The 20,289-nt window shown below is 46.5% G+C and overlaps 1 protein-coding gene across 3 annotated transcripts in view; it reads right to left on the reverse strand.

Annotated features, from left to right (window-relative positions):
- Slco3a1 (solute carrier organic anion transporter family member 3A1) overlaps positions 1-20,289 on the reverse strand; it is a 297,967-nt gene that overhangs the window by 51,886 nt on the left and 225,792 nt on the right. For all 3 annotated transcript variants that reach the window (XM_074061752.1, XM_020177776.2, XM_020177775.2), the window contains exons 4-5: positions 18,378-18,641; positions 2,908-3,072 (exon numbers count right to left, since the gene is read on the reverse strand). In XM_074061752.1, coding sequence (XP_073917853.1) covers positions 2,908-3,072; positions 18,378-18,641 — 429 coding nt within the window. The remainder of the gene's footprint in view (positions 1-2,907; positions 3,073-18,377; positions 18,642-20,289) is intronic.

Consider the following 20,289-nt stretch of genomic DNA (forward strand, 5'->3'; position numbering starts at 1 on the left):
AGAGGGTGTGCTTGTGCTACCAACCTGACTGCCAGGGTATTTGAGACAGCTCCCCTCTCCCCCACCCTGTGAAGTGCTCTAACAGGCAGAAATAAGCAAGGTGCGAGAAGACAAAATTGTTTTTTTTGACCTTCTGCCCTGAAGACTATTGATTTGTTTGTTGATAGAAAACACAGGCACCTGTTCTAACACAGGACACAGCCCCAATGTCAAAGCAACCATGCAGGTGAAATCAAAATGTAAGGAAGAGCAAAGAAATCAGGAGGTGAGAGATAAACGCTTTGGGTGCTGCAGGACCAAACCTGAGAAATCATGGTGGGGGGTAACGAAGAACTTATAACTTTAACTGAGAGGAGGAATATTTTACCCTCTGTCAGATGGGCATTACAAAAACAAAATAGTGGATGGCAAATAGTTACGAATGAAAGAAAGAAAAATAAAAGTGTGTCCCTAGCATATTCCAAGGAGAGGGAACTTTTACATGGCTATGTGGTCAGGGTTTAAATTATATTTTATTGAGATACATTATAGCCTGTGAAATACATAGAACTTAAGGGAATAGCTTAATAAAGTTTAGTATGTATAGAACTCCCCCCAGAATCACTTCTCAGATCAAGCTTAGAGCAGTTCAATGTGTTGATCCTACTAGCTCCCCTCAAGGGTAGCCATCACTCTGGTCTCTCTCATCTTAATTAACTATTCCTCTTTTAAATTCCCCTAAATATGTTCTCTTTTGTGTCTGCTGTCTTTCAACTCCGAGGTTCATCCTAATGAAAGCCTGAATCAAACGTCTTTCCTTGTCATGCTGTATAACAGCTCACAGTATGAACAGTTTAGAATTTATTTACCCATTCTGCTGTTAACAGACATTTGGGTTGTTTCCAGTGTGGGGTAATTATGTAGAAAGCTGCTCTGAATGTTGTAATATATGCATATGTAAATGAGTGGACCTAAACACTCGTTTCTGTTGGACAGATGCCCAGGAATGGAACTGAATCACAGAGTAACCGTATGCTCAGCTTTAATGGGCACTGCCAAAGAATCGTCCAAAGAGCAGCCCCAGCATTCTGTCCACAGGGCAGGAGTTCCGGTTGCTCCCCATCCTCACCAACACTTGGCGATGTCAGCCTGGTGGCTGTGTTGCAGCCTCTCCTTGGGGTTTCATTGTGCGTTTCCCTGAGGACTCACAATGGTTAGAACCTGTGTGTTTGTTTATTGGCCATTTCGTCAAGTGACAGGAGATTTTAAAGTAAAAGATGAGAAAATGCCACCCTCCCATTCTTCTCAACAAAGGATATGACTCCTACTTAAGAGAATGGGTCAAGTCCATCAAGTGGGAGGATCCTCCAACACCCACCATGCTGTCACTCTCAGCAGAGTGACATTAATCATATGTCCCTTCCCTGCCCTTTCAAGGGAACAGATGAACTCTCTGTCAAAGACTATCTACCCTTGTCCACTCTCTTCTGCAGATCACCTTTTGCTGGCACCTTTCTCTCTGCTCAAGTCTTTTGTGTCTGAGCAGCAAGCCCCCCTGCTCCCCAGACTTCAACACGTGCCTATGCCATGGCCTGGCTCCTTCCTTCCATTACTTAGTTCTGTGCTCCCCATCTGTCTCTTCCTCTCCTGGGCTGCCCTCCCTGCCAACATGGGCTCCTTTGCTGCCCCTAAATGGACACAACCCTGAGCAGCTACAAGACAGAGACAGCTGGACTCTCATCTTGCTTCCTTCTTGGAATTACCTTCTCCTAGACTCCCACAATGACCCACACTGTCTAGATTTCTTTTTGATGCTGTCTCTTCAACTTCTCTGAAGATTCCCCTACATTCTCAGGCCGGGGTTTCACCCCTTCCCTTTAATTCTACACATCTGGTCATATGAATTCTATTCAACTACCACCCATATGCTGATGCATCCAAGTCTGTATTATTACATATAATATAGTAATAGGGATATCTATCTATCTATATGTATGTATACAAAATATAGTTTAGTGATATCCTATATTACTAACTCAGATCCCTTCTTGAGCCTTCAACTAAAGCACAGGACACCACTTAGACATACTAAGGGCATCTCACACCTAGCAACTTCAAGTTTAAACTCAGAATCTTTCCACAGATCTGATTCTTCTCTGATATTTCCAGTTTTCACCAGTTAGGGCATTGGTTGTCCAAGCCAGACACTCATGATGGACTCTGCCCTCACCTTCAAATGCTGTGTTTCTGTTCTGTCCACTACCAGTCAATACCTGAGCTGTTCCTCTCAACTAATGCAGTTTTCTATTCATTTGAGATAAGGAAGAATAAATTGCTACAAAATGAAAAGTAAACGAAGACCACATTTCTCACCCTGAGTAAGCAATATGGCTTTTTATGAGGGCAAATTGATTTTCTTAGCTCAACTCTAAACAATCAGGAGTATATGACTGATATCTACTGTTGAGAACTGTAAATCCACGCAGTGATCCATTAGTTATGTCTGCCATGGGCAAGTGTATGGGCGCACCTTCCAAGCTCTCTGTTTGTTAATTGTGGGTTTCGTCCTGGCAAGAATATTCTTGTTGTCTTATGTGACTGACAAAAACCTGCAAACCATTCACAATCCATCCGACAGCCCTCTTCCTTCATTCTTTCTTCCTTGAAACCAGTTCACAGCAATCAAGGGACTTCCTGGTCTCTCACAATACTACTTATGTACCTTTATATTTTTTGTTCTTCATTATCATTAGTTTTAGTAATAGCCCCAGGTGTGTGGACCTCCCCTTGAGAATGCACTTGGAAATTCCCTGTGCACACAGGCCACATGTGCACTAGTGCTGTACACCCAATACAGAGCTGGGCTCCTTGGGGATCTTGGTGATTTCTTAGAGGGCTACACACAGAAGGACAGAAGGACACACTCACCGAGCAGCTGGTTGGCAGAAGAGGTGGTAAGGTTAAACTGCTGTTCCAGGTACTTGCCCAGGAAGGCAGCAAAGCCAGCCACCACCGCGATCTCCATGCAGGCAGCCAGGACGATGCAGGTGAACACAGGGTTTGAGAGCAGGTGCTTTGTGACCTTCGGGATCACTGCAGTGAGGGAGAGGAAGCAGAGTCAAGGTCGCATACATTGAATTTCTACCTTAGTCCTGCTCCAGAGGCCCCTTCTTGACCCATTCTTGTCTATTTCTGTAGCTCGCATGTGGAGGCACCTGGTTGCTTGGTCCTAAATCTACATCCTATAGGTTGTCCCTAATGGTAAAAACTGACTTCAGATCTTACACTGGTATTCTGCCAGTTAAACCCATCTTTGCCAAAACAGGAGACTGTGCCATGCATCTTCTATGCTACACATTTAATGTTCAAGGTCGCATACATTGAATTTCTACCTTAGTCCTGCTCCAGTGGCCCCTTCTTGACCCATTCTTGTCTATTTCTGTAGCTCGCATGTGGAGGCACCTGGTTGCTTGGCCCTAAATCTATATCCTATAGGTTGTCCCTAATGGTAAAAGCTGACTTCAGATCTTACACTGGTATTCTGCCAGTTAAACCCATCTTTGCCAAAACAGGAGACTGTGCCATGCATCTTCTATGCTACACATTTAATGTTTCACTAGAAATGCTAAAATATTTTTTAAGCAAGTTATTTTCCCGCTCTTCTCCCTACAAAGAGAGTTTATTTCTCAAAAGGAAAACTGTAATATGCATATATAGATACGTATCTATTAGATATGGAGAGATAATATCAGCATATCTAAGAGTCAGTATGCCTACCGATGAATATATATATACAACCATACCATATATGTGTCAAGAAAATATATTTGATCTTAACAGTATCAAGAAAAAGAAAATTCCAGTACTTTTCAAAACAGATACAAGCCACATCCACCCCTCCTCCATCAGATGCATCAGCTCTCACTTGGGGGAGACGAGGGTGACCCATCGGGGGTGTTGGTTATCATTCTTGATAATTGTTCCCTGCATGATAACTGGTGCGTTGAGCCCAAATCATTTTCCTGCTCAAAACCCCATGGCGGCTGAAATCCATGCTGTGCCCTGGTGGGTGGTCTGTTCCTCAGTGAGCTCATGGTGTTCTTTTGTGTGTGTGTGGGGGGTAGTACTTGAACTCAGGGCCTTGCACTTAGCAGGCAGGCACTCTATCACTTGAACTATACCTCCAGTCCTTTTTCACTTATTTTTTAGATAGGGTGACATTTTTGCTTGAGGTCAGCCTTTGATGGTGAGTCTCCTATCTGTGCCTCCCAGGTAGCTGGGATTATAGACATGAGTATATACCTGTCATTTTTTTGTGATGGGGGTGTCATCTACTAACATTTTGCCCAGGCTGGCCTTGAACTATGATCCTCACATTTTCCTCCTTCTGAGCAGCTGGGATTACAGGTGTAAGCCACCAGCCTGACCCAAGCTGCTTTGTGTTCTATACCAGGCCCTTCCCTCCCTGTTGCCCAGCCCTGCCAGCACTTGCTGTTCCTTTCTCACCTGCACTGAGGTCCTCCTGACCCCAGTCTCATACTTAGGGCTCTTTATCTACTGCAAGGCTCTCTCCTCCTCAGGTGGTCTCTCCTTAGCATACAGTCTAACCTGGAAGAAGTCCTTCCCCAGCCCCACGTGCTCAGGGGCCCCAGAGAAGCTGGGGGTGGGCAAACAAACTGTGGCCTGTGCACAACTGAGCATGACTGAGCCAGAGAACAGTGGTGTTGTAGTCACACATTTCAATCTTATTTTACTGTATTCTGTTTTTCTTAAAGCATGTGGTTTACTTAAACCAGTAAGACTTTCTCTTCAATTGGTGCTTTTAAAAATGGGGGATGTGTTTTTGCAAATCCTTTCAAAATAAATTATTTGTATATACCCAGCAATTAGAATTCTTGACATGGTCTTCCAACAGTTTTCCTCAATTCTGGAGTGATAACGTGTCCTGGCAGCGGACAAGAGGATCAAGGGTGATGGGACAGCCTGTCACTTCCACATTTATGGCTTTATTTTAATGTGGGGTGTTGCCCCTCAGTGTCTGCAGGGGATTTGTTCCAGGACCCTGCTTGGATAGCAAAATCGGTGTGTGCTCCATTCCTTATCTAAAACGCCATGAGAGCTGTATATATAACCCATTCTCTCTTCTGCTTTAAGTCATCACTAGACTACTTTATCAAATACACTGCGAATGCTATGCAAATATTTGTTGTACTTTATTACTGAGAGAATAATGATACAAAGTCTGTGATGCAACATTTTATCAAATGCTTTCAATCTGTAATTGGGTGGATCTGTGGATGCAAACCCACACATGCGAAGAGTCAGCTGTACTGACAAAAAGTAACTAAAATATAGTTGATATATCAAACGTTATGGCTTATGACAAGTAAATTGATTTGAAGTTATGTGAAGACAAGTCTTATATAATCAACAGGGGAAATTCAGGTAAGGCGAAAACTAAAGGGGAGTGCCAGTGACTAGGGTTAGAGGAATTCTGTTTTGCTAGAATTATCATCATAATAATGGGGGATATTTAAAACGTGATGTGCTTGTTTCCACCTGTGTAATAGGAAAGATAATACCCAGACTCTCAGATGAAGCAGGTACTGTACCAAGTCTTGGAAAAACCAATCAGAGCCTGTGGCCATATCAAACACACAGGTGGGCAGAGTCTACCGTTGCATTTCAAGGCGTTGACTGAGCTAGCTGTCCTAAAGGAGAGAGCTAATTACACAGGCTCAATTGCATCTCCTAGGAGATGAAACCTCTAAATGGTTCAACTAATTAGAATAAAATAATAATAGGAGATACATAAGTTTTTAATAATGTTAACAGACAAGCTCAATAAATCAAAATGACAGAATAATGGGGCAGGAACTGGCAGATACTCAAAAGTTAAGATTTATCATCTCTAGGAAAGACACCAAGTTCAGAAGTGAAAACCTCTGTAAAGGGTAAAGATGTAAGGATTCTTTGACACAAAGAAAGGAATTTGGTTATGGGAATGAATTAAGCCAGATGACTGCAGGCTCAGAATTACTTCTCATATCCAACTGAGAAGCAATCAGATAGCCGAGCAGAGCAGGTGACTCGGCTGTTCAACAGGAAGCTGTGATAGCTTCCTGTAAAATTACTGAAGACTTAAAACAAAAAACTTTCAAAAGAGCATGAGTAAGAATAGTTTGAGCTCAGAGCCTTGTGCTTGCTAGGCAGGCCCTCTACCACTTGAGGCAGGCCCCTATCCCTTTTTGCTTTAGTTATTTTTCAAATAGGGTCTCGTGCTTTTACCAAGGCTGGCCTCAAACTGCAATCCTCCTGATCTCTGCCTCCAGAGAACCTGGGATTAAAGGCACACGCCATTGCATCAGGTCTTATATAAAGAACTATCAGTCCATGGTATTTATGCACTGATAACTTTGCTGTGTTTTAAGAGTGCTAGTCTTTATGTATACATTTTGTCTATCTTTTACAGAGTTTTAAAATGTTATGGCAATCTGACTTTTTAGATATATCAGTTCAAATAAATGCCTAGACATATTTACTTTGAAAATCTATGTTTAAATGTTAAGAAACTTCTTTTTGTTAGATCCATATTGTCTTTTTAAGCATTGTACAAATTTTAGAGGACTGTTGACTACATAGAGTTTAAAATGTGGATTGTTTAATAAATACAGAAATACAATAGCCATGAACACAGGCAATGAGATTGTCGTGCACAGAACTCCTTGGTTGTGAAGACTTCGTCACTGTGAATCACTGAGTATGAGTGCAGGCCATGTGGCCACAGGGTGGGCCCCATTGTGACGGCGTAATGTACTTGTGACAAGGGCCTGGTGAGTCACATCACAGAGTGTCAAACATCACAGTGTAGAGAGCACAGGATGGATCACACTGGGCGATCACAACACCTCCTTAGGAGGAATGAATTTGAAAGTCCTGGCTGTTACTGGGTTTTGGCAGATGAGAACACTGCTATTTAATCATTATTCTTGGAATGAAGGCATCCAGGTTCTAGAAATGCTGCCAGCATGAACAGGCAGGCTGGGGACCTTCCAGGAAGTCTTGGTCCTCTACCAGGCTTCCACTGCAGATTCATTTCCTTTATTGGGGTGGAGTCTCTTCAGAGTCTGGGACTCCAGAATAATAAAGCTTCACATCTCACTGTCCAGTTCGACTGCTGCCAGGGTGGCACCACCAGGACCTCCCCCAACTTTATTCTCTAGCTTAGCAATGACTTTGTTGATGACTTGTTGGGTCACTGTATCTCTTTCAGTCCCTTGACCTTGACTGGCATCTTCATGATTTGTTTGGGGAAGGGAAGGTCCCTTGTTTGACAAAGACAACTCCAGTTAACAGAACAGTTTTATACTTCAGCGAGCATTTTAATTATTCCAGAGATAATTTCACTTCTGTGGGAAGGACTCCTTGTCGAGATGGGAGTCTGCCTGCTTTTGTCTTCATATCTAACAACTAATTTCTCCTTGAATTAAATGTGAAAATCACTAAGTTCAATACTCATTGTACCGAAGGCCCAGGGAAGCCTCAGTGGACATTATTTGCATGAAGAAAAAAAAATTTTTAAAACCAAGCTGATTGACTTCTGGAACTGACAGCTTCTTCTTGTCTTCTATTTTCCGCCTACGTTCTTCCTCTCATCTCCTGTTTCATGGCAATGACTAACATTCCTTTTCAAAGGTTCAGCTTACCTTCCAAAACCTCACTTTGAAAGGCAGCCTTTAATTGGCTTGATCCTAGAGTCATCCCAGTGTTTCAAGCTTTTTCATTCAAATGGTTGCTAAACCCATGAAGTTCTGTTTTTCCAAGGAGAGAGTAGCTAATGAGGTGGCCCAGACAAATTGAGAACAGTGAACCAGGGCCACACCAGGCCACTGAACACCTGCAGCCTCCTCAGCCATTTATTCCTGATCCAGCCTCTGGAGCTGGGAGCTGGGAGCTGGGAGGGAGATTGGCTTGAATCATCCAGTCCCATCAACCAGGAAACCTTTTCAACTCTCACCAGGGGCCTAGTACTGTCAACAGCAGGATGCTAGGAAATTGGGAACTCCGGCAGGGGAGCTATCTTTAAGGAGAACAGGTTTTCTACCACATTCCTGTAGGATCCAGGCTTCCTGTAAACTTGTAAATCCTTCAGGAGGTGAAAAGTGGATTTGGGGACATCAGGGGAGCATCATGAGGACTAATGTTGATGGAGCATTGCCTGTGTGACAAATGCCATCCTAAGCGTTTACACATGAACTCACCAACTCAAGACAAATCTTAATCTTAGGATCATTAACACCCCCGTTCTCCATTTAAACATGAGGAAACTGAGGCACAGTGGTCCCATAGTCAAGAGGCAGAGCAGAAACTCCAGCCCTGGCATCTGTCACCAAGGCACATGCTATGACAGTGTGCTGTTCTGATCTGGGTTCAGTGAGGTGCTGCTCTGTTTTGAAGATTAAGCACAGAGACTACTTTTGCTAATCAAAGGTAATTCTCAACAATAATAAAAAAATTCCCACTCAGGTTGGGGAAAATGCCCAGGTCTGGCATGGATCTGGGTCTTAGTCCATGTCTTTTGAAGCAAGAGAGCTAGGAAAGGGTGAGAGGGAGGGACAAATAAAAAAGAAGGTATGAGAGGGCCAAAGGAGGAGATTGGTACCACAGAACAGGTTTTTGTAAAATAAGAGGACTTGTGTAAAATAGAGCCTGGCAACATGGTCTAAGGAGCCAGGAAACTGGGATTTGAACCCAGGCTTCAAGTCTTAGCAGGTCTGTAACTGGATCACATCAATCCATCCATGGAAGCTGTGCAGGTGAAATGAGACCTGTGGGACACGAGGCCTAGCATCTCTTGCACACAGGTAAGAGCTCAGTGAGAATCAGAGTGAACATAAGAAGGAGGAATCCATGGCCAAGTTAGAAAGCCCTTGGACTCCCGGCTGTTAGCACAGTAGGTCTTGGAGCCTCAAGGTCACCAGGCTGTGGGAATGCACCTGTGTGAATGGACTGGCCAGTGACAGTTGGAAGAGACTGGGACAGGATGATGGTGACCATGGAGGAGTGGGTTGAGCTCCTGGGAGCCATCATTCCTTCCTAAGGAGATGCTCCTCCTCTAGAGGGTCAAACAACACCCCAGGCTGAGAATCAAATGACCTTACCCACTGTTCTTTTCAGAAACTAGAGGTATCCCAGTTGGTGGTCACTGTCAGGCTCAGTGGAGACACCACTGGATGCTGTATATTCTGCACTGATCTCTTTACTAAAATTGGTCCTGACTTTCTTTCTGTTTAATAACATCACTGTTAACACACTGCTGCTCGTGATCTCAAGACAGGCCAATAAAGTCACTTAGTAATTATAATGGTATCTAGTGCTCTTTGGGTGACAAGCATTGGGCAGGGCACTGTGCCAAGGGGCTGCCACCATCACAACCTCAAGGAGTCTTGGAAATGCCATCGCAGACAGAAAATCAAGATTTCTCTGAGAGACACTAAACTCTACCTTGTTCAAAGATGCAAAGCCAAGCAGTCAAGGCAGGTGGATTTGAACTTAGGTCAGCCTGAACCACATAGTTCCTGTTCTTGACTTTCTGGTTTTCATGAGGAGTTGAATCAACAAAAAATAAATTTGTTTTTCTGAAAGCTGAGTTGCCATGAAGCATTTCACAACACACAGGACCCAAGACAACAGAGAGGTAGAGAGAGCGGGGGTGAGGTACAGAAGTCTTCATAGCATAACTAAAAAAGAAAACATGAAAGAGGAAGGAAGAATGAATGAAGATGTGGAAAACACCGTGATAGTGGTACAGAGCGAACGCCAGGTAGAGTGACTCTTGAGAAAAATGAAGTGTCATGAACATTCAGCTGACTCTTAACTTGGTTCCCATGTTGGGCTGGTGACCACTGAGAGTGGCCGTCACTAGCACTAATGCCTTGCCTGGGTCCTCCTGTCTCTCCCATGCAAGGCGCCGTCTGAGAGCAGGGACGAAACTTCTTCATCAGACCTGGATACTATGTCCCCTAAAAGCAGATGCTTACTGAATCAGTCAATAAGAAAATGAATGAGTGAATCACAAATCTTGAAGTGGAGCTATTAGAATCTCTTAAGAAACATTAACTCAGGAAGTCGAGACAGACTGATGACCAAGCCATTGGTGAAATTCCAAGGCTCACGATCCACGGTGCATGTGGGAGTGCTCAGTCAAGGTAAATGCTTTGTTGCCTGTGAGGCCAGAAATAATGAATGTGCATTTCATCCTCATTCTCACTGCCCGTTGGTTCCAGAGACAGCTAGAACATTCCTTTGTGTGTAGATGGAGGAAAGTCCAGGCAGAGATGAGGCTGCAGAGTCTGGGGGTCTTCTGAAAGCAAGTACCCACATTGGCTCCAGACAGCCTCTTGCTCCAGCCTTGGACCCACTGTGGCCTCATCACCACAGCTAGGGCTGTCCCTTAGTCTCCACTCCAGGCCATGGACAAAGCCTCCTTCTCCTTGCAGGCTTGTGAGAAGCAGCTAACAGGTGTTCTTCTGCCTGTCGTTCACAGATACAGGCAGAAGGTAATGCTTCCTTTGTACAGGCTGAGTTTCAAGTAAGCAAAAGAAAAAATACCAAAAAACAAGGATTTAGAATGCAACCAGGGATAATTTGATAAATTTAAGGCCACCAACTCTTTAGAACCCCAACAAGGAGGCCCAAGAGAAAAGGAGCCATGGGGCCACCTCTGAGCCATCTTAAAGCAAGGACTAAGCTTCCATAGAGATATAGTCAGTTTTCAGCACCTGCAGCTCCAAATTGGTGTCACCCAGTGCCTTTCCTCCTCCCAGAGTGTGAGATTGGAATCTCAGGCTCACCCCAGGTTGGTGGAGACTGAGAGAGGAGCCTGGGAAGCATGGGTCTCTTATTCAGACCCAAATATTGTAGCTTTTCATGTCAGAGGCAGAGGGAGAAAATGGCTAGAGAAATAGAGAGACTTGGTGAGCGCACAGGCCAGTTCTACTTTCTTTGAGAGTGTGTGCTCCACCCCAGGAGCACAGCGCTAGCTGTACCTGGTGCTTATGACTGTGAAAACCCTAGCAATGTGAGAATTCATTCCTGGAAAGTCTGTAAAGAAAAATGGTAGCATGAAGGAAAGAAATGGTGGGCAGGAGATATAGCTCAAGAGGTGGAGGTATGGCTTAAGCAGTAGAGGACCTGCCTAGCAAATGCAAGGTCTTGAGTTCAAATCCTAGTACCACCAAAAACAAAAGGGAAGAAATGGTGAAGTAAAACACTCAAGTTGACACAGCCTAGGTTCCCTGATGTTATTAGTATATCTTCTCAGAGCCACCATCGTGTTTATGTCACTGAAAATCATATGGGATCCACGGTGTCCCTAGTTTATTCAGTGAGGAGTTTCCCCACGCTTTCCACTTACTTGAGTACAGCTCCTGGTGGGGACACTTCCCAGGGCTGTCTCATCTCTGGCATTCATTTTCAACTGTGAGTTCACTGGGGGAGGGTTCTTTGAGATATCCTGACGCCTGCTCCACCTCCTCCCTCCCACAGAACCAGAATTTCTGGGGTGGGAGACACACGGGGGTTTTTCAAGGAACTGTACAGGTGTGAAGTTTCTCCTGGCTGGGAAATAAAGGCTCATATGACTAAGCCTGGATGCTTTGGAAGGTCAATGGCGAGGCTCCAGTACTTCATTCAAAATTTGATCAAGAATTAACAGAACACCTTCAGATACCAGGAACATGGCTGAGTGTGGGACTCACTCTTTTCTGAATCCTATACCCCCAACTAGACGTCCATCACCCAACCACACCTGGGCCTCCCTGTCCTCCTGCCTCTGCTAGAACCTGCCTGCCAGCCTGAAGCCCTCGTCCTCTCTCCTCCTAAGGGGATCCTGCTCATCCTTCCAGGTTGCCTCAAATGTGAGCCCTTAGCCCTCCCCTGAGGTCCTGAGTACAGCCTTTGAAACATTCAGGATCCTTACGACTTCCCACCCTGGGTTCCAGCAGCCTTTGCAAAGTGGCTGAGTTCACATGAACAAGAGTCCTGTAGTCACATAGGTCTGAGAATCACAGAGTAAGACAAAGTTATCCAGCCTCCCTTGCACAGGCTGTCTCAGAGCCTTTAATGTGCTAAAAGAAGTATAAATCTCTAAGGGTCAGAGTGGACACGAGTTCTCACTTATGTGACCAGGAAACCACTCCTCCCATCTTTTTGTTGTTTTTCCCTGAGCAGCTCAGATTTGCATGTTAAGGACCCATCACTGAGAAATGTTGCTTTCTAGTTATTTCTTTTGCTCATTCATTCAACAAACACTCTGCTATACCAACAGAATTCCAGCGTAGTGCCAGGTACCCTCTCATGTGCTTGTCTTAGTGGCTTGGCTGAAGCAGCTTGTCCGTGGACATAGTCCCCCAGTGCTAGTCCCCAGTACGCTCTCCAATCAACACAGATAAAAAACAAAGCAAGCCACTGGCCAGCCAGTTCCCAGGGGACCCACACAACAGCTCCTGTGATGCCAGGGAATATAAACCACCATGGGGTCCAGGATTCCCTGCCTTGGGGAGGGCAGATGGTTTCCCTCACCATGGAATCAAGACAGGAGATTTTTCCAGGAAATCTACATGAGGGAGGGGAAGATAAGTAGTACAATAAAAACACTCAGCCATTCAATCCACAAGGGCTTTCTGATCACCAGGCTCCCTAAGATAAGCCTTGGCTGAAAGACACGCCTCTAATTAAGAAAAATGTAGCAGAAACTGACTGCCAAACTGGCACGGGATAGAAGCCGCCTGGCAGAGACACAGAGGCCAGGGGTGTGAGTGGGGTCCTGCCACAGGCGGTGAATAGGCACCCTGCCCAAGAGTAAAGCACTTGACCGGTAGGTGTCACTACAAAGCCCAGCATCACCAGGGCAAGCTGGCCTTAGCTACCTCTGCAGCAACCTGACCAACAAATGCTCTCTGCCACAGGTGAGTCACTGTGAGCTGGTGGTGACTCTCAGGAACGTGAGGCTCTTATCATAACTGTGCCTAGGGATGGTCACATGCAGGCCAAACCTCTGGGAGACCAGGGTGGCAGGAGGGAAGCTTTAAGGCAAGCAGAATATTGTGCTGGGCTTGGTGATACATTTCTAACAATCCATTTATTCCTCCACTGACCAAGCAGCAAAATTTAGCAACTGCTAGGTTCTAGAACATGAGCAAAAGCAGAGAGAATCCCTGCCCTCATGGAGCTAGGGAGGAAGAGAATCATCCATCTAAATGAAAGTGATGACCTTGCCTTTCTATCATGAGGTCAGGAAAACATCCTTCAGAAATGAAAGCTGATGTTTGAAACTGGATCAGAATTCCAGGAGAGGGAATTACGAGAAGTGCCATGTCCTGGGAGGAAGGGAGTCCAGGAAACATGAAAGGCTAAAAGGAGCCCAAGAGGCTGGTATGGCAGAAACAGGGCAGGAGGGATATGAGGAAGAGGATGGAGCAGCCATGGAAGGGCTTCGCCTCTGTGGCAACATGGTCAAGTGCATTCTGAGGAGATCCAAGTGTGGAAACAGACTGGAGGGTCTGAGTGCAGCATGAGAGGGAAAAGAGGCAGGAATGGCTGAAGATTTAGGTGTAAAAGTCAGCTGACCCCAGAGATGGTCTGGATTGGGTCGGGGGTGGAAGGACGTGGGATGATGAGGTGTCAAGGACGCATGCAGATTCATATCCTTTCAAAGTTCAGCTGCACTCAAGCCCCGGGGTTCTGTACGGCCTGTCATGGACAAGAGCGAACAGAGCAGAAACCAGTGTCAGACCCATGGGGACTTTGGTCCTGTCAGCCCTAGGCTAAGCACCATTTTCGTGAATCATTTCATTAACAGTTAGGTGAATCCCTGGAGAAATAACAGGAAGAACACTAGATTTGGACGGTGGTGATATGGGTGCAGGCCAAGTGCAGGAACCTGGGTGCCAGGTTTAATGACCCTTGCCCCAGGTTCCGATATCCATTGGTGACTCAGAGATCAATAACAACTTCTAATCCACCTGTGGGGGACCTAGTTGCAGGGGTGCGTGTGTGTGTCTACGCAAGTGCTCTGGAAATCCTAAGTCATCGCTTGCCGGGAGCACTCAGCCATTACCTGCTCTCACCTGACTCAGCTACCTTTTCAAGAATAGGAAAAGACCATTGGCAGTCAGCATGAAGGGCTCAGAGACAATGGTGTCCTGCTTTGCACAGCCCTGCTCTCTCTTCTCAGTGACAAAGGCAGGACTCACACTGGGATCCTGCACCTCTAATGTAGCTACATTGATTCCAGCTAGAAAAGCCAGTAGAAGGTCAGGACCTGCTGTGTGAACAGGGAATCAGTCTTCTTTCCTTTCAGGGTGCAGCCCCATTGTTTTAGGGTACATCTGTGCTAGTGCAGGTGGCAGTGGAGTTTTAGTACACCCCACTAAAATGTTAGCTAGCACCTGGTGACAGAGTCCGTTTACTGTCAGAAGCAGCAGCTCAAGGTCATGGTTAAGAAGATAGGAACTGAGGTCTTCACCAGGGTTCAAACATCTTAACATCTGTAATATGGCACCAATGCCTCAGAGGGCTGGTGGATTCAATATGATAATTGGGAGAAGGAATTGTCACCTGCTGTGTATGTGCACGTAAGCCTGTGCATACAGGTGACAAGAAGAGGCTCGTTGGCTGCTTCATTCAACTGACACCTGTGTGCCAGGTGCCACGCTCTGCACTGGAAATGAACAGATGAATGAAAGCTTTGTCCTCGGGTCTATGCAGAGAGACAGCCAGACCGCCATGGTAATGCAGTCACAGGGGCTCTGTGGGGCTGAGGGGGTGACAGAGCAACACGGCTAATTTTGCACAGGGCCATAGACAAACAGAGGCCAGTGAAGGGCTTTCTGGAGAGGCAGCCTAGCCTGGAAATGGAACAAGGGAAGAAGGTCATTCCAGGCAGGCAGAAGCAAAGAAGAGCATTCCTGATGCATTTCAGAACCACAGAGAATGTGACGGCAGAGGTGGGTGGATATTTGGCTATAGAGGGGACACAGGTCCTGTCTATCAAGGCTTCCCTGGGCATGTGAAATCAGAGATGACTTATAGTGACATGAAAAACTGTGGATGTGATTCCTCAATGCACTCACTGATAACACTATCCACGTCTATTGCAAAATCACCGGTGTGAGACTTTACACACTAACTGGTGACAGTACTGGACGTTTGTCCATTAGAGTCCCTTGGAGTCCTTCCTTTAGGTATAGCCTTTCACAAACCATTACACAAATGCTGAGTGTATACTGGATTCAGGAAGACATACCAGGTGCAGGCTGGCCAACATACAATGAATACACAGGAAAGAACCGTGGTGGACACAGAGGACAAAGGTGAGTGGCTGAGGTGTACACGAGAGTGGGGTCAACCAAAGACCAAGACAAGGGAGGAGGGGCCCCAGTCCAGGACTAAAAGGAAAAGTTACATGGTGGCACAGCTGAGATGCAAAACTGTGACTTGGATTGGCAAGCTCCCACCTGGGGGACATACTGCAGCTTAATCAACCCAAGCATTTGGTCGTCTGTTGCCTGCTTTGTAAAAATGGGAACATGACAGTCGCTACAAGCTGGGGACTTCCTGGACTGTTCTGAAATAAGATTCTGTGCTTTCCATCTCTCTCCTTCTGGAAAGGGTTGCAAACCTAACCAGTCGCTGGCTTCGTTGGAAAAAGCCTAGCTTTTTTTGGGGGGCGGAGACAGGTTCCTTAAAAGTGAAGGACAGACCCAAATTCCCATATCAGCACAGCTCAGTTTCCTCTATAAATGGAGTAAGTAGTGACAGCAACCTAATTCTGTCCATGTTAAAGCAGACTCTACATGTTAAAGACAAGAGGAGTTAAATGGCATGGTCATGGTCAAGGTTGCACAATGGGGAAGTAAGTAGCCATGGTGGATTTGAACCTGGGTGTGTCTGTCTCAGACAGGCTGCCCTACAGTTCTCCCAGCAGCCTGGGAAGACAGTGTAGGGGACACAGACTGATGAAAGAAGAAGAAACCCTTTTGTAAACTCAAACAAGATGTGCGAGAAACTGCAACATGTAGATTTTGAAAGGGACTTTCATCCCTCTGATATGTGACCCAGCTCAGCTTATTTGTACTGTAAAGGTGTGGCACTGCCTGGAGACCACCGAGGCCTCTGAGGTCTAGTGAGTTCCAGATCACTGGGGAGAGCTCGCCCAATTTGTACCTTGTCTTTCGTGTGACCTCATCCATCTCATGCCTCCCCTACTGAGACACAAGCTCCAGGATAGAAGTCACTTAGTCACAGCCATCCTTTCCTGGGGGAGGTGGCTCTTCCTGCCTGTCCACTGCATCTCTGTAATGCCCTGCACTGATTGCTTACGGCTGTTCCCACTACACTGCTGTCTTTGCTGACTTACTGATCTGCTCCTAGGCTGGATGGTGTTCTTTGATGGCCCCAAAGTATCTTTTTCATCTTTGCACAGCCAGAGATGAAAGACGAGAGAATTATTGGTGCAGCTCTTTGAAGACAGGGATGTTACCTGGGATGAGAGCGATCTGGAAAGGTTGCTACTATCCATGGACTTGGGGCATTCTACCAGGCCAACTCTCAGACCAGCTGATAGATTCTCGCGTGTTCGGTTACTGAAACAGTCTCTAGCCAGCTGTGCTCACAGGAGAGCAGCAGGGATCACCCTCCAGCCAGCTGGGGGCTCCCAGAAGTGACCCATTTGTGTGTGGGGGGGGTCCTCTTTTATTAAGCACATACATATCCAGGGCGCGGTCCCAGCCAAGGCAACTGACAAGAAACAAACCAGGTAGCTTTCTTGCCTACCAGCACATTCTGGAACACAGAGAAATTCTGAGATCATCTAAGGAAAATTCCAGCTCACAGCATTGGCAGAAGCTGACATGGGACATGAAGTCAGACATGAAATCAGGTTATTAAATTAGTGTCTTTCCAGGAATAGCACAAGTTCGTTCAATTCCTTCTGGACTCACGGGTATGATTAACTAAGTCTTCTCAAGACAAGCCTCTCGTGGAGGAATTGTGTGACAATTTTATGCTGTCCAAATGCAGTGGGGAGAAGCGAACAGAGCCAGTGAGGAGGAAGATAGTGATCTGAGCACAAGGCCATCCAAAGCGCTGCCCGTGATTCTCCAACACCTGTGTCATGTGCGTCCATCACACAGAACTCAGCAAAGAGACTCAGTGATGTGAGATGCTGAACAGAGCCCTGGCAGGTGCACCTGTGGCTGTCAAAGGCTGGTTCAGTCAAGCACTGCTGGTACCTATAAAGAGGTGACCGGCGTGTGCCTAATTTACTTATCCCAGCTTCCCAGGAAAGTGGTGTCCCAGCCTGGCTCCTGCTTGCCCACAACCACCTGGTCACCTCTCAAATCTAGCAGGCACTCCAGTGAACCCAGCAAGGACTTCTGGGAACTAAGGACCACGACATACACATAGCTCCTGGAGGATGGGGGAGGGGGAGCTGTGACACTGAGCACAGCTCATTTCCCTTGTCTTTAAGGGACTGTTTGGAACACCAAAACACCCCTAGGGGATATCTCCTTCTCCTTTTGCATCATTGTTTGTGCCTCATCATTTAGCCAGCAAAGCTGCATTGTCTGCCTGCCTGCCTGCCTGTCTGTCTGTCTATCTATCTGTCTATCTATTTGCAGTACTGGGGCTTGAACTCAGGGCCTACACCTTGAGCCACTCCACCAGCTCTTTTTTTGTGATGGTTATTTTTGAGATAGGGTCTTGCAAACTATTTTCCCTGGGCTGGCTTTGAACCGAGATCCTCCTGATCTCTGCCTCCTGAGTAGCTAGGATTACAGGTATGAGCCATCGGCACCCAGCTTTTGTCTTTTCTTTTATAAACAACAGTGAGAGCTCCACTGCATCCTGACGTGTGACTGTTGTTAAGAGGGCATTCATATTGCTTTCTGGAGGACCACATCTCTCATGGTTAGCGGAGGAAGGACAGAGTGAATCTAAGGAAATGCACACTGGAGGTGGCTTTTCAGGAATGGCTGTGCCAGGCAAAGGGAGCCAACTTTAAAAGTCCTTGAGTGACTCAAGGTACTCCTAAGTGGCCCAAAAGAGCTCCGAAGAGTTCTGCAGAAGGTTGAGCATTCTTCCTCTCCTTTTTCTGCTTCTCTATCATAACTGCTGAGAGCCCGTCAATGAAGAGTGGGCACCTTCTTTTTGTTTTCTGCAAGTACGTCTAGTCATAAGTTAAGGACAGGGCTGGCTGGAGTCAATCTTGCAAAAGAAGTATCATTCTGCTTCACCTCGAGTCCCCCAGCACCCAGCCTGGGTGCCACCCATTCCTGCATCCCCTACCATCACAGTGCCCCCATTAGTCTGACCACCAGCGAAGTGGCCTTTACCTCTCAGCTGCTGGAAGCAGGAGGCACTGCTGTCTGGCTCCAGGGGGTGCCTCAGGACCCCGTTGCTGGGCTTGGGCCTCTCGTAATCTCTTTCAGGAAGCATGGCCTGCTCGCTCTCCATGGCAGGGTCTGAGTGTGGGGTGAGGGACTGTGGGAACCCGAACATCAAGAGAGATGAGAAGAAGAGCAAGGCACCACAGAGCAGGAAGCCACCCCACCAGGCTCCAATCCAGCGGGGGTCATCGGGGGTGATGTCCAGGTTACCTGCCAACAGAAAGAGCGCAGCTTAGCGGGAGGGTACACGTGGGCTGTAGGGACTTTACTGAGTCCATTGCACAGAGAGTTCAAGGGCGCTTGATACGGACCAGGGTGGGAGGACTGGCTGTCAGGCTGGGGAACCTATCTGTTCCACGTCAGCGCTTCTGTTTTTCTCAAAGCTGGAGACGGATCACGTTCTCTCCTTAATTTCCTTGTCTTTCCTACGCTGCTATCAGTCTAATCAAAAACAGTGAGAAGCCAGACAGCCTCTGAATCTCAGCTGAAATTGACTAATTTAGCAGTGCTGTGAGGTGTGCTAACGAAAACACAAGGAAACATTTATTGTTCGAAGGTAGTTTTTCACCAGGTATACTCACTCTTACCTCCCCCAAAATAGCTCATCTGAAATCCCATTTAATTCCCCACTTCCTGTCTTAAATCAGGTTCCCAGCTCAAAGGGCAGGTATAGAACAGATGTACAGAACACACACTGTACCTTGAAACACACTCAGCCTGCCTGGGTTGAAATTCTGCTCCCTTCCCTCTGTAGGACTTTGGGTCAGTGATTTGAAGTGTATGCCTCAGTCTACTGGTCTGACAACACTGATGATGATGGTGACAGTACTTACCTTATAGAGTCCTTGGAAGAGCAAACAAACCATACCCAGACCCCAGGTGCTCAGAGTAGAGTCTGCCACAAGCCTGAGCACTTCATGGATCTTAGCGTGTCGTTTATAGCTAGGGCCCCCTGTTTCCAAGCTGCCAGCAGGCAGGTTAATTCAAATCTTAGGGGGTGGCCTGGGCTTGGCACCAGCACTCTGTTAGAAAGCTCTGTAGCCAACTTGTATGCTTTAAGCTATGCGTGTGGTTTGGCTGTGCGCTGCCCTGCTGCCTTATACTGTCACTTCTTTGATTTGCCAGCCCAAGTCATGGGAACACACACTACGGCTCCCTCCCTGGTATTTTTTCTTCTCTCTTTACAGCTGTCCTGCACAGCAGCTTTCACAGAGAAGCTGCCTAGCAATGTCTCTCCGATGATAAACCATGCTCAGTCGTGTAGACTTGGTAATAGTGTATGAGTCAAGACCAGCAGGGCTGTGGTCTGGACCAGGTGGATGGACAGCTCTGAAGACAGTAGTGACTGCAGGCACTGGCTGAACACTTTACCATTTAAAAAACGCTCTCCCTGAAGACTCCTCAGCCAAATTCACAATGCCAGTCATCACTCATCGAGGCACCAGGTATTATGCAGGGCACACTCCTACTGCTCCAGTCAATTGTCCTGCAAGCCTACACAGTAGGGACTTTTATTATCACTATTTTATATAGACATGGAAACAGTGGCTCAGAAAGAGCAGGTTCTTTTCCCAAGCTCACAGAGCTGAAGATCAGATCACAGGAAGTCCTATGTCAATGCCCACACCACCATTCTTCTTCACTATTGCCTACGATCTCCTGAACTTTGTGCGCCTGTAGAGCCGTGGGTGGATAATGAATTCTTAGGTGTTGTGCAATTACCAGCTCTTCTGGTAGGGGGCAAGGTGGCTTTGGAACACTGGTGATCTCTTCCTGGAGACCTTGACATAAATCCAGCGATGCTAACCACAGTACTACAATGGAGAGGAGGGTGCATAGGCTTAAGAGGACTTGTGGT

Source organism: Castor canadensis, chromosome 19 (genome assembly GCF_047511655.1).
Source record: "Castor canadensis chromosome 19, mCasCan1.hap1v2, whole genome shotgun sequence".
Taxonomy (NCBI): Eukaryota; Metazoa; Chordata; class Mammalia; order Rodentia; family Castoridae; genus Castor; species Castor canadensis.